The sequence below is a fragment of the Anolis carolinensis genome, chromosome 3, assembly GCF_035594765.1.
Source record: "Anolis carolinensis isolate JA03-04 chromosome 3, rAnoCar3.1.pri, whole genome shotgun sequence".
NCBI lineage: Eukaryota > Metazoa > Chordata > Lepidosauria > Squamata > Dactyloidae > Anolis > Anolis carolinensis.
Genome location: NC_085843.1, coordinates 15690471 through 15704372, shown reverse-complemented (window position 1 = coordinate 15704372; position 13902 = coordinate 15690471). Strand labels below are relative to the sequence as shown.

Here is a 13902-nt window from a genome sequence, read left to right as displayed (position 1 = left end):
ATTGGCAGCCAATGGAGCTGCTGCAATAGAGGGTTGTCTGCTCCCTATAGCCAGTCCCAGTGAGCAACCTGGCTGCAACTCTTTGGACCAGCTGAAGTTTCCAAGCAATCTTTAGTGGAACTGCTATAACAGGGGGGTTTTTATAAACTTCCAAAAAAGGAGACTCATAAGTACCCAGAATTCCAGCCATGGAGTGCCTTCTCTCACATTATGGTTGCTAACCCTACTAGATTTTTTAAATCACAAATACACATTGCCCTTTCAAATATGCATTTAGAATCCTGCAGAGGTTTGGAACACAAATTGGCAGCTTTTGTGTGATATGGTAAAGCGGTGTATGGATAACAGAACAAGTCTTCTCCTCGTTTCGATGCTTCTCTGTTCCAAATCCAACTCACTCCTATACAAAATTAAAGGGACATCTGGGTTTGAATATGCTTTCTTTTGTAATGCGCATTTAGGCCCATAATCTAACCTCTCTGTGTGCAACACCAACTATAGCTGTATTTAAATGCACTTCAGCAAATAGCACTATTCCAGAGCCAAAAAGATTATGTAATGCTAATTGCTGTGTTCTTTCTGAGCGGGTGGCAAAATGGAAGGTAAAACAAAGAACTGAAAGCCATGTGCTGGCTGTTATATTTATTTTAATATTCAGTACTGAAGCATTCAAACTGAACTCCCACCCATTTTTATAACAACAATAAAGAAACCTTATAATTCTATTTTTTTAGAGAAATTTTCTGTACACTTAGTTGTCATGGTTACTTGACAGAATCCTCTAAATGCAGTCGCATATTAGCAACCGTGCTTGTAAATTAAATAGATAACTTAAATTAAATAGATACAACAGTGATCTGGAGAGGGAGAGAGGTGGCCTATGCAGCCCACATTCAATACAGTTGAGAGCATTGGACCTCTGTGAAAGTGGAAAAACCTTGAATAAAAAACACTATTTTTTACCTGAGAAAACATATCTCTAGGAATCTCTAGCTCTGACTCCAGTGCAATTCTTGGAGGATCTAAAAATTGCTACAGAAGTGTTCTAACCAGAAATCTCTAGGCTCTGTAGGAGACACATTCACAGATTTCATTATTCATAGATTGCTGTATTTTCTGCTATCTTTGCTGTGACCCTATACCCAACTGAATGGCATATGCTCACTCTAGGCATTTCTATGAGGTTCTCCCATGAACTTCTGTGGTCAACTTCTTCCAGAATCATGCTAGAGAAACTAGAAATGTCTACAGAGAACATCTTTTGGCATTTCTACATCCTTCAGAACAATTTTATGGTCAATGCCTGGCTGATCATAGAAGTATGCTGGAGGACCTAGCATGCCTAGAAAAGTATTTAAAAATACAGGGACTATATTCATAGTCTTCCCACCTTTTCACTTCCCTATGAAAACCGAGGGCAGACTCTCCATTGCTTTGCTTTTAACTATTGATTCTCAATCTTTGGTCAACTAAATATTTTAAACTTCAGCTCCCAGAATCATTGGCCATTGGCCAAGTTGGCCAAGTCTAAAACAGGGACCAAAGTTTAAGAGCCAGTGATGGGGGGTAAAATTTGTGGGAACAACTATAGGTATCAAATCATTATCAATTTGTTATTCTTTTTCATAACTGAACAATCATTCTGTATAGGTTTAAATATTCATGTCTTAAAAATGTCAATATATTGGCCTCAAGCCAATATCGTGAAAAGGTTTGCACATAGAGATACACTACATGAACACTGCACAAACCTCTTGAAGAATGGGAATGTTGTGCAACATATATCAATGATCAGGTGACATTTCACAATGCACAATTGCAGCACAAAATACGGGATGCACAACCACAAAGCAAAACATAGGGCACACTACCATAATGCAGAATACATGATAAACAACCACAATATAAAATATAGGATGCACAGCCACAATGCAAAATATAGGATGCAACCACAAAGTACAATGTGGAACAACAACATGCAAAATAAGCCATTTGCAAAGACGAACATGACTACATCGTTGAGCAATGGTGACTTTTTGGACCCACGTGAGCAGCACAGTTTACATACGACTATCTCCTTAACTGAATTCATGCTACTCTTTACTTCTTTATCTAGAACATGTGTGTATATTGAATTAAACCTTTTAAACAGAGTCTAGAAGAGGTTTGTTAATTTTAAGGAAGCAGATATTTTAGTTTTCCATGTCAGATCACTGTGATAAACCTGTTCAGCTTCCTAAAATGAAAAATAAGTTAGTCACTTTGTACTGAGTCCGACAAGGCTTCTGTAAGATAAAGAGTCAACTTGGCAGAGTATCAGGCTAAATATTTTGAATCTGCTCAGCGTTTTTAGGCAGTTTCTATATTCGTTTCTCATGTCCTCTCCAAACAACTGGAAATGATTCTAGCCCTGGGGCAGATGAGTAAAGAGAGGGGTGGGGGATCTGCCAAAGTTTGTTCTTGTTTGTAAATTTAAGAGCATTAGCTCCTGCCTCCAGCTTTTATTGAATCTCATGGGTAAAATTTCAAAGCACTATATGGCATTTCTCATTGGGAATGGCAAAAGAACTTAAATACTTACCTACCCTTTCCCCTATACCAATTTGTTTGCTGATTTCTTGAATGCTTGTATGAATTTTGCTGAAGAGTATTAGAGAGTTCAAACTCAGGGATGCCAGGGTCAGAACTTTTTATTCCCACTGTGATTAATTTGTCAGGTAGTTTGAAGAGAAAGTTGCTCATAATCACCCAGAACCTGACACCATAGATATTGCAGAGTTTAGCGTTGATCCCCACAATTGACTAAAAATAGCATTTATCATCCCTTGGATCCACTCAATCCATATCTTAGGAACTAAGAAAAAGAATGAAGGGAATCAATTTTGCTTGTTGCATTTGATCTGGACAAGATGCTTAAATTGGTACAACCCAATGTTGTTGTGGACCTTGCCCATCTTAGCTCTTAAGTTCTAGCAGGTATGATTTGATTGGTCGGATCCAAGGTATGGGAAATACTTCAGTATGTCAGGTGTAAGTGACCTTTTTCTATATAATTTTAGTATATATGAGGAATGGGGAGGGGTACAAGAGTACATGGGTATTTTTAACATATTACCTTTCCGTCTTCTTCCATGGCTGTATAATACTAAAAAGGTTTCTAAGATGTTAAAAAAGAAAAGAGAAATAATTAAAAACAGAAAAATTTCATTTCTAATCTAAAACAGTAGGAAAGAAAAATCTACGGTATTTTAGAACAAAGGAAATGAAAAAAAGTTGAGAAATAGAAAAGCCCTAATTAACGCTTCCTACCTTGCCTTTGCTGCCCTCTTCATAATCAAAAAATATATTCTTTTTGTCATAAAAATTCGTATCCCTGGTAAATTAACTTTCCAGGATCCCTTGGATCCCATTGGGGATCCTGTAATTCTTGTCACTGACTTCTCTGTTTTTTTTTCTTGTTATTCCTACATCCCTGTACTATTAATTTTCCCTTGGTGTTATAAAAAAACCAACATTTTCACTTTCTTTTCTTCTTTCAAATAGTCAAAAGGCTGCCATTCTTCTTAAAATGTAGAAGAATCTGGTGATTTAATAAGCCTAGGTTAAGTGACCTATTTTGAAGAGGACCTCCCTAGACTCAGGGATATGAGAGGATTACCTCATTATCACTAATATCTTTTATTTGGACCAGATCTTGGACATGTGTTGAGTGGGTAGCTTCAGATTTTCTTGGAAGAAATGGATTATCTGGATACATTCCAATCTGTTTTCAGGCCAGGATACAGTACAAAAACAGCCTTGGTTGTTCTGACTAACAACTTACTCAAGGGGAGTGTTACTCTATGGATAATCTTGGATCTTTCAGTTGCTTTTAATACTATTGATAATAATATTCTACTGTCCTGGTGGGTGGAAGTAGAAGGCAGTGTGTTACAATGCTTCTGCTCCGAATTACAAGGGAAATTCCAAAGAGTGACATTGAGGGACTCCTGGTCAGCCTCCTAGCCATTGTGCTGTGAGATGTCACAGGGTTTCCATCTTGTTTCCCACACTTTAAATGTCTATATAAGACCACTGGTGGAGGTCATGAGAGGCTTTGATGATGGCTGCCATCAGTAGGCTGAGGACTTTCGGCTCTATTTTTCCATGCTAGCCAAAGGTGGTAGACCAATGCCTAAATGGTATAATGAGCTGAATGACAGCCAATAAATTGAGACTGAATCCCAATAATATGGGAGCTCTGTGGATTGATGGTTCTCAAGTCAAGAAACTGTATAGGTTACTTGGTTTGGATGCCATTGCATTCCCCAGGAGGTAACATATAGTGCATCATTCCCACTCTCAAATGTAAACATTTTGTGGGGTAACAGTCAGAATTCTGTCACACATCTGTGTAATTCTCCTTATATTGTGTGGTTGTATTTTTTGATTGTTGTGTAACAGATGTATTAAATTCATGATTGCATAAGCAGAATTCCACTAATTTCACATGAGCCTAACTTTCATACTGACTAGAGTAGAATCATCGAAACTGCTGAATTTAATTAACTTTTAAATTGAATTGGAATGTTATTGTAATTGTTTATATGTGTGTTTTATATTTGTAAGCCACCCTGAGTCCCCTTATTGGGTGAGAAGGGTGGGGTAGAAATACTGCAATAAATCAATAAATCAATAATTATATGTTGACTCACCATTCACCAATTGATTGTGTGACTCTAACTCTAGCTAGGAATAATGGATAGGATTCCAGCAATGCAGTTGTACATTATTGGATGGCATCTATTTGTCAGTACCTTTAATGTACCCCTTGATTCACTGGGATTGTAGCAGAAGCCACTGTGCACAATGGGGAAAATAAGCAGACATACAGGAAAATGCATAGTCACACAAGACTGATATTCAGTAGAAGGACACTGTTCTATAACCCAACCTTTGCGTAATTACATGGGTGCAGATTTACATTACACATTGGCAATGTAAAATCTTGACTTCTAACTTTCAGAATCCCTTGATTAACCTCTATCAGTTTTTGGTTCTTCTCCTATGCCTCTTCCCTGTTTCATCTATGACCTTCAGTCTCAATCCTCCCCAATGGTAGGAAAGGTCTGGACAATCCTCATTTGCTAGTATATTGTTGCTGATGACATTTGGCTTTGGTGTAATGCTGTTTTCAGTGCTGTCTTGTTGTTCAGTTTTGATCTATGGTTGTTAGCCATCATAAGACAGGTTTCATCTTATCAGTCAGTCAGGATGTGACTCAGACAAATAATTGCATTACATTTGAGATGTCTGAGAATTCACATCCAGTTTTGCTGGAGTGTGTCCTCAAGTACAAAAGAGTCCTACAGTGGTCTGTATTGCTAGAAAAGGCATTCCACAGCATGAAAATATCACCCTATGATCCAGATCTCAGTACAGTTTGATTCCACTCTTAATGAGCCTCATTCTGTCATATGTGTTGTTCTGTTTTCACATTATCTTTTGTACTACAGTAATATCCAGAGGAAATGGTGGATACAACAGGATCGAACTGATTAAAAGTCATCTTCATCATGACCGTCATTTATCAACTCCATCTTCATGATCATCTTCATCCCCATGGTCATCCTAGTCATCAGTTTCTTACATGCACATTGAATAAGGTAGTATTGTTCTAACCTTTTGCATTCCATGGGGTTTCTGACCATGTTTTTTTATCAGGTTGAGATGTATTCATGTTTTGGGGTAATCACTGGCTATTTCCCAATATTAAGGAAAACAATGGAACTATTTGTAATTTGGCTTTTATTAAGCAGAAGAAAAAAGAGCTTCTGTTACTTTTTGTTGTTATTGTGTGCCTTCAAGAGAGTTGGCACAGCATACATGTTTCAATGTTGGAGGATGAATCTGGAAATCAGGGTTCAAATCCCTGCTCAGCCATGAAAATCCACTCCATGATCCTAGGCCAGTCACATGCTCTCATCTCCAGAAAATCCTGAAAAAAAATTGTCTTAGGGTCATCATATGTCAGAAATGACTTGAGGGCACATAACAAAAACAAATGGGCCTTCAGCTTATTGACAACTTATGGTGAACCTAAGGTGAACCTATTACAGTGTGTTGTGAGAGTGTGTGTAAGATTTCTTCATAGAAGGCTTGCCATTGCCATCCTCTGTGGCTGAAAGTGTTTTTTCCCCATGGTTAGGTTGGCATTAAAACTCTGGTCTTCCAAAACCCTAAACCAGTGCTCAGACTACTACACCATTTGACTCTCTTCTATTACTATAAGGTCCACGGTCTAGTTTATAAGTGGGTCATCAGGGTTATTGTATGTAAAGCCGAAGGCTTTTGAAATAAGGATCATATGAAATCAGGCTAAGAACTGCAGGTGACCCACTTACTAATAAATGTGGAAAGGTTATAAGGGTGAGGAACTGTAAGGGTGAGGAAAATGTGCCCCATTGGCCACTACTGGTCCATAACTCTGTGTTGTGATGTCCCCTATTTTGTGAAACTCCCAGAGACAGCAAACATTTTAAATCTTTAAAATGTTTGCATTTTAAAATGCAAGCATCCCCCTAGAAAGTCAATATCACCACAAAAATGCAATATTTTAGGTCAATTTATCTTCCTCTCACCATAATGATCTTCCAAAATGATCAACTATGAGGTGACTCCTAAAACAGATTTGAATAGGCCACAAAACCCTAATTAAAGGTATAATAATTCTGTATTATACTAAAGGGAGGTGCCCCATTCCATCTATTATAGTAGTCTAAGCATAATATGACTCACTATTGTTAGACCATCCCAATCCATGAATGGCCGTATTTCTATATCACCCCAAGGTAGCATTCAGTGCCCTGGGAATGCTTACATCTCAAAGGACAACACTGGATCAAATTGTAAGCCTGATCTCTCCAAGGAAATGCAACCCCATTCCAAATATAATTGTCCTACTACTCCCCTGGATGTTGATTTATCATTAACTGCCCTATATATTAGATCCAGGAAAAACAACTGAATCTTGTTGAAGTAATAACTTCTGCCAGCCAATTGTTTTTGTTGTCATCTCTCAATAAGGATTGTGACCTCAGTGGGCATGAGAGACACCTGATGTTTCTCAGTAGTTACATTTCAGGACCATAGACAGCTCTGAGTACACAGATTGTTCTCGGCAGAGTTTAGAATATCAAGTTATAGTATAGTATACCTCTATTTGGCCAGATTATTCCTGTCAAGTTTTGTCCCCTTCCTGAAATGACTCCTGAAAGAGTTTTATGTTGAATTTTTTGCCTGGAAATGCCTTTCTTGAAAACCCAATTTAAAAAAAAACTCTGGCTCAAGGGGACTCTGGGTTGTTGTTAAGTTTTGCTAATGTCATAGCACTTCCATAGAATGATCTTTCTCATTTGGTTGGCCAGCAATCCCTGGTTCAGAAACGAGTCTGCTTTCTAGGATGGGGATTAAGACTTTATCTCACAACTTGGAAAAGTTACCGCTTCAGAGCACAGATTACAGAATGCCTCTAACCACCAAGGTATCTAAAAGGATAAACTCTGATACTTCTTGCTAAGCAAGTGAATTAGGTAAAGCCAAAAAACCCTAAGATCTTGCCATGTGTGTAACAGTATATTCACACTGCACAGTTATAGCAATCTGACACCATTTTAACTGTCATGGTTCCCTTCTATGGAATCTTACGATCTGTACTTTGGTGAGTTACTCAACTCCAACTTCAAATCCTAGGATTCTTGGCATGGAGCCATGAAAGCTGTACAAGTATGAAGTGTACATAGTGTAAAAAAGAATTAAATATGGTCTTAGCATATTCCTTGCCTGGTCATCATGTTCTCACACTGAGACATCTTTTGCTATTCCTTAAGACACCTGCCAATAACTCCTTTGGATGATTATTAGTAGCTACATCTTCACTGTGAATATTCTCTTTTTATTTTATCTCCCCAGTGATGGCTGGGCAGACAGGTACGACGTGACAGACGGATACCAGCGTGAAGCTGCTGGTGGAATTACAATCAAGCTCCAGTCTCCTGATGTCAAATGGTTTGATGATTATTACCTGCAGCTTCAACCAGATACCAATCACCGAAACCCATGGTTTCAGGAATTTTGGCAACATCGATTCCAGTGCCGGCTAGCAGGGTCCCCACAGGAGAATCCAAAATTCAATAAGACATGCAGCAGTAAGCATCTTTGTGTTTATATGTTTAAAATTGATCGTGTCCAGGCAATTAGTTGCTTGTGGGGCTATGGGGGTTGGAGAATCAAATGGCAAGCTGTGGATACCATGGTTTAAAAAACAAGGATAATTATGGATAGATTGAGAAGACCACCATGCAGGTTGAACATAATTTATATTTTACTGTTGTTTCTTTTTGGCATCTTTGCTTCTGGAAGTTGGTGATCGTGATAGTAATGGAGTTGTATATTATTTATTTTATTTTATTTATTTTGTTTTATATCCTGCCCTCTCTCCCTCATTGAGGGACCCAGAACAGCTAACATATTTGGCACAATTTGATGGCGTTCAACAACTCATCTCACGTTCAAACACATAAAATCAATACATATAAAATGGATAACACTCCTCTAACAATAACACTACATGGTAAAACATTATAAAACTAACTATAATTAAAATTCAAAATTTCTTCCATATCATTGCTATACTGGTATTCTTTATCACAGCATTGTAACCGAGAGTTATAGATTTGTCACTTCTTCATATGTAATAAGACTATGTGTCTTACTGCCCCCCCCCCATCTTAACAGCCAGCAGCAATATTTGGTGAAGGAGGTCTGTTCAGATGCTGACTGCTATGCAAAGATGAGGGATTTTTTTGCCTCCCTCCAATCAGTGAGTGATGTTGCACCAATCAGAAGCAGGATCTTTGCTACTCGAAGGGGGCTGGAGAAGTCATTCTCCTTGTAACTCAATCAACAGCTGAACAGTCTTCTTCCATCCAATATAACTGTTGGTTCTTAAAGTGGACCAAGTGGGTTATTTAGTTATATGCATATGTATGCGTCAACCTTATAGTCAAGTACAGGTTTGGGAACTAGTGATAGATTTTCATATGACCCGTAGATAAGTGGAAGGTCATTCTGCAAAGAGGGGAAAATGCCAGCTCCACCTCCAGGGCCAACCACTCCTGGCTATAACTACACCACTATTTTTCTGCCCAGGCATTCGAAAAGGTGACAGGTGGCTCTGTGGTAGAAAAAGTAGTAGGGGTTGATGCATCTTTTAGTTTTTCCCAGGGTGCGTTAATATCTTGCCTTTTGTCAGAGAAGGGGGTGATTCCATTTTTGATAAAAGTTACGGTACAATAGCCATAGTTGAATAAACCCACATTTTTGGAGCTGATTTTTTCTAGACATCCATGATAATATACAGCAATTAAATAAGGCAAAAGAAATACACAAAAGAAAAGGGACATTATTTTAATATGCCATTGTAGCTCCGGTGGCGAAGTGTGTTAAACCACTGAGCTGCTGAACTTGCAGACCGAAAGGTCCCAGGTTCAAATCCTGGAAGCGGAGTGAGCACCCGCTGTTGCTCCAGCTTCTGTCAACCTAGCAGTTCGAAAACATGCCAATGTGAGTAGATCAATAGGTACCACTCCGGTGGGAAGGTAACGGCGCTCCATGCAGTCATGCAGGCCACATGACCTTGGAGGTGTCTATAGACAACACCGGCTCTTCGGCTTAGAAATGGAGATGAGCACCAACCCCCAGAGTCGGACATGACTGGACTTAATGTCAGGGGAAACCTTTACCTTTACTATATAATGGGACTTGAGCATTCATGGATTTTGGGATCCAAGGGAGTCCTGGAACCAAACCTCATCAGATACTGAGGGCCAACTGTACTTATGGATGTTTTAAGAGGAAATGCTACAGTTTAATGGATGCTATCATCAGTGGCAATTGGCCAGAACTGCTATAACATGTATATTCCCAATAACAGAAGCAGTATACCTTTGTGTTAATTGTATTGAGTATATAGTGGAGTGTCACACTCAGATGGTTTGCGCATTTCTCAGAGGCAACTTGTCAGTGTATGTTGAACAGACTGTTGTGCTTTTGGACTGATCAAGCAGGACTCTTCTTATCTTCTTATACACATTTAATGTAAATTATGGATTTTTTCTGCAGTTTTTACCATAAATTATACATCCTACGTGTGATGTGAAATATACATATTTTTTATAAAACATGCGTGTTGACACACATTTTGTTACATTTTAGGCTAAAAAGCAGTTGGTAGTTCCACCCCAACTGGCCTTTTCCTCAAATTCTACACAAATATGTCACTTCGAATGAAATTATCCTTAGGATTTTGCACATCACTGACTTTTAAGACTAGGTTTTGTGGTCAAAAAAGTGCAGCAGATTGTGAATTGTAACAAGCTGTTCAACCGCGAAATAGAGTGGCTTAAGCATGGAGTAGACTCTTCTTTTTAAAAAGTCTTCAAGCAAAGCTTGGATAGGTTTCTGTATACCTGGGGATTGGACTAGATGACCTTACTGACTTCTACCAACCCTTAAATTCAATGATTTCAAGCTTTGTAGGGTAAAATGGATGTAGAAAGGTACTTTTGGAGAAAATATATTTTGACAAACCTATATGGTTGGAAAATATGTTCCAAATCACATATTTAAATACAAGCTTTCATCTTGATTAAGAGCTAGCAGATTAATGAATATGTGTGACGATGGAGTCAATTCATGAGTGGATGGTATAGTGTTTAGAGTGTTGAGTTATTGTTATTGTTTCTTATTACATAGATTTATCTTTACCTTACCTTTTTCTCAGAATTCAGATTTATAGTGGTTTACACTTAAAAAATCAATAAAGTTAAATGTATGAATGATAAACATTAAAATAGGATTAAATTGATACAACAATCAAAACAAATAAAATGAAATACAATTAATACAACTCATTGAATCCAACACACCACACTGGCTTCTATGGTCAGTGTACATGCATGATCATTCTGTTTCAATTTAATTTTCATTTAAATTTTCACCATCAGCAAACTTCTGTGTTAGAAGAAAGAAAGGCTTTGAGATCTTGAAAAATGTGAATGTTGGAGAAAGTCAAACTGATTTTTCCATCCTTCAACTGAAATAGCAGTGAAGTCGGGTTTTTAAGATTGGCACTTGGAATACAAAATATTTATTATTATATTAATAATAGATTAATTATTCTATGTTGTAAGACATCTCTTGGTTTGAGGGGGTGGAGTTAGTACATTTTCACTAAACTTGGAAAGCAAGGAAATTCTACAGAAGCACAATTCAACTTCTTTGTCATCCATTCTAGGGTAATGTTAAAATTGAAACATCCAGCCTATTTCTGATTAGAAGTTTTCACTGCACTTAATTCAACACTAACTGCTACCTCTGCGATGTGCATTGATTTTCTGCCCAGCTGAATCCTCACGGCAAAAGCAATGTTTTCAGAGTTATCTGACTTGATTCTCAGTGCTTTCATTTCTGAGTCATAGGAGAATTAGAGTGAGCCATCTTGATTTACAAATAGGATGTTTTATTTAAAAACAAGTATATACCACCTTCGGAAGAAGTAAAGCTTTTTGACCAGAAAACTTGGTCTTAAAAAGTAAATATTCTGGCGTAGGGTGGATGTGCCATGTGCCAGTTCTCTTAAGTAGCCTCCCATTGCCCTTGAGAATCATTTTGTGGCTTCTGCAGTCCTCTGAGCTTCCCAATGAGGCCTGCAAGTTTGACATAATGCTAGAGACATTTGCATCTTACTACCCTTTGGGTTCATCCCTGATGAAAGTCCATCTGCTCTGCCTTATAGATCTTAATGGGAACTCAGAAAAATGGAATCTATCTAGATTGGCATAGACCCAAGCATTGGATCCTCAGTGTGAGCTGGAAAACATAGTTGTGTATGTGAAAGAGTGTAGCTACATGGAAGAGAAATGAAGACCCCCCCCCCCCCCCAAAAAAAGAATCTTCCTTCAAGCTCCAAATTGCTAACATTGCAGAGAGTGAAACACTGAAAATCATTCACATCTAGAACTCTTCCATTTCCCATGTTCACATTGCCTTGATCTCTTTGATAGCTCCTTTACTTTGGATGCCTAAACTGCATTTAGAATCAAAGACTAATGGATACATAGAGTTGGAAGGGACCACAAGAACCATCTAGTCTAACACCTTGCTATGTACAAGGGATATCTGGAAAGTAAGATTACAAGATTTTTTAAAAAATACAAATAATGAATATATTTTAATAAAACTTACATGGATTATAGCATTGGTGTTACATTATTTTTCCACATAATCAACTATTCAGTTTAATACATTTTGTCATCCATGGGACGAGTTTTGTATGCCTGTGTCATAGAAGTCTCCCGCTGGAGGAAGCAGCAGCAACAGAGCTAGAGCTGGGAGCTAGTCTAAGTTCTTAGACATAAGGCCAGGTCCTGAGATATGAGAACTCTTCACCTCTGTTTTTGGCAACCTCACTTCTCATTCTTCTTATTCATATAATGAAATAGAAAGAACCTTACGAAAACATTACTAAATCTTGTCATGCATGTTAGAATGGTTAAAGCCCCTTGCATGTTGCCTGTCTGGGATCACTAGAGTGCTTGTCAGATTTATGACCCCCATAAACCTTTGTATGTGGGTTAAAGGGCCCATAGCCATCATTGAGAATGTAATGGCAAAGCACATTGACCAGTCCTTTGTTCCCACAAACCTCATAAAAGGAAGAGGCAACCCATTGACTCTTGTTCTCTCCTGTGTTCCTTTCTTGCTGTTTGGTCTGGCATTGCCCAGCTCCATCTGAGCACCATTTTGGGCAATGTAGCATGCATGTTTTGAGGATCGCCTTTCTTTTTGGGCCTCACATTAGCTGTACCCTGGATATATACCTGCAACCAAAGATATTGCCTGTATGATCCTCTTTCATGCAAGTTTTTAGATGGAGGGCGGCTGTTAGATCAATAGTTCAGACATAGCTTTTCAAACTCTGCCGGTGTTATTTTCTAGTATACCTTGCTCTAGTTTCCAGCTGCATAGAAATATTTGGGAGGTGGACATAGCCTCACACAACATTCCAGCATTTCAGGATTCTTTAAGAGGTGCTTTTCTATGGGACAGCAGTGCTTGCATTGATTTAAATAAATATATTTCACACTGCTTTAATGCAACTCCTGTATGCTGTATAAGCTGGGTTTCAACTGCAGAGCGGTTGCAAAGATGCATTCTGCAACTGCCACTTTGAGTCCATTTGAAAAAGTACTGCAGCAAAGCATAAAACACATTAATGGGCTTTTTCAACAACAAAGAATTGAAAGCACCTCTTGGATGAACCATATGACCTTCTGCAGAAAGAGAGAGAGAGAGAAAGAAAGAAAGACTATGCTGCAGAAGTTACATCTCCTTGGAGGGCAGATGGAGAGGGAAGGTTGGGATCACGTTAACAGTTAAGACTCTGTCCTGTGGAATCCTGGGATTTGTGTTTTCATGAGATATGTAGACATCTTTGCCAAAGACCCTTATTCTTGAAGAACAGTAGACCATTTACTTGTTGAGGGGGTCAAAGGAGCAGGGTCCCCACAAAAGTGGAAAACTTGCAAAGAAACCACTCATTATCTCCAGGTTCTTGAGCACAAATATATAATTGTGCTGGAGGAACTACAAATGGCTAGGGGGAAAAATTGAAGGCAGAAGCTGACCATAAAGTCACACTGGAGGAATTTAAAATTCATATAGAAGACATATTAATTACATCCAGGAATCATCAAATCTTTGACCTACTGTTACAGGGTGATCCTCTTCTCCTGGAAGAGGAGCAGCAAAAGTTGACAGCAACCCCTTTTGCCATATAGATCAGAAAAACTCAGTTAAATA

The 13902-nt window shown here is 38.4% G+C and overlaps 1 protein-coding gene and 1 long non-coding RNA gene across 7 annotated transcripts in view; one reads left to right on the top strand and one right to left on the bottom strand.

Moving 5' to 3' along the window:
- grm5 (glutamate metabotropic receptor 5) overlaps positions 1-13902 on the top strand; it is a 1174932-nt gene that overhangs the window by 224960 nt on the left and 936070 nt on the right. For all 5 annotated transcript variants that reach the window (XM_062977083.1, XM_003219342.4, XM_008108118.3 and 2 more), the window contains exon 4: positions 7951-8186. In XM_062977083.1, coding sequence (XP_062833153.1) covers positions 7951-8186 — 236 coding nt within the window. The remainder of the gene's footprint in view (positions 1-7950; positions 8187-13902) is intronic.
- LOC134297978 (uncharacterized) lies at positions 5771-7056 on the bottom strand. 2 transcript variants are annotated; one of them, XR_010004932.1, is made up of 2 exons: positions 6778-7056; positions 5771-5977 (listed from the first exon to the last, which is right to left on the bottom strand). It is a non-coding gene; the product is annotated as an uncharacterized LOC134297978 (long non-coding RNA). The 2 variants fall into 2 exon arrangements; XR_010004933.1 differs by having other exon boundaries at positions 6860-7056.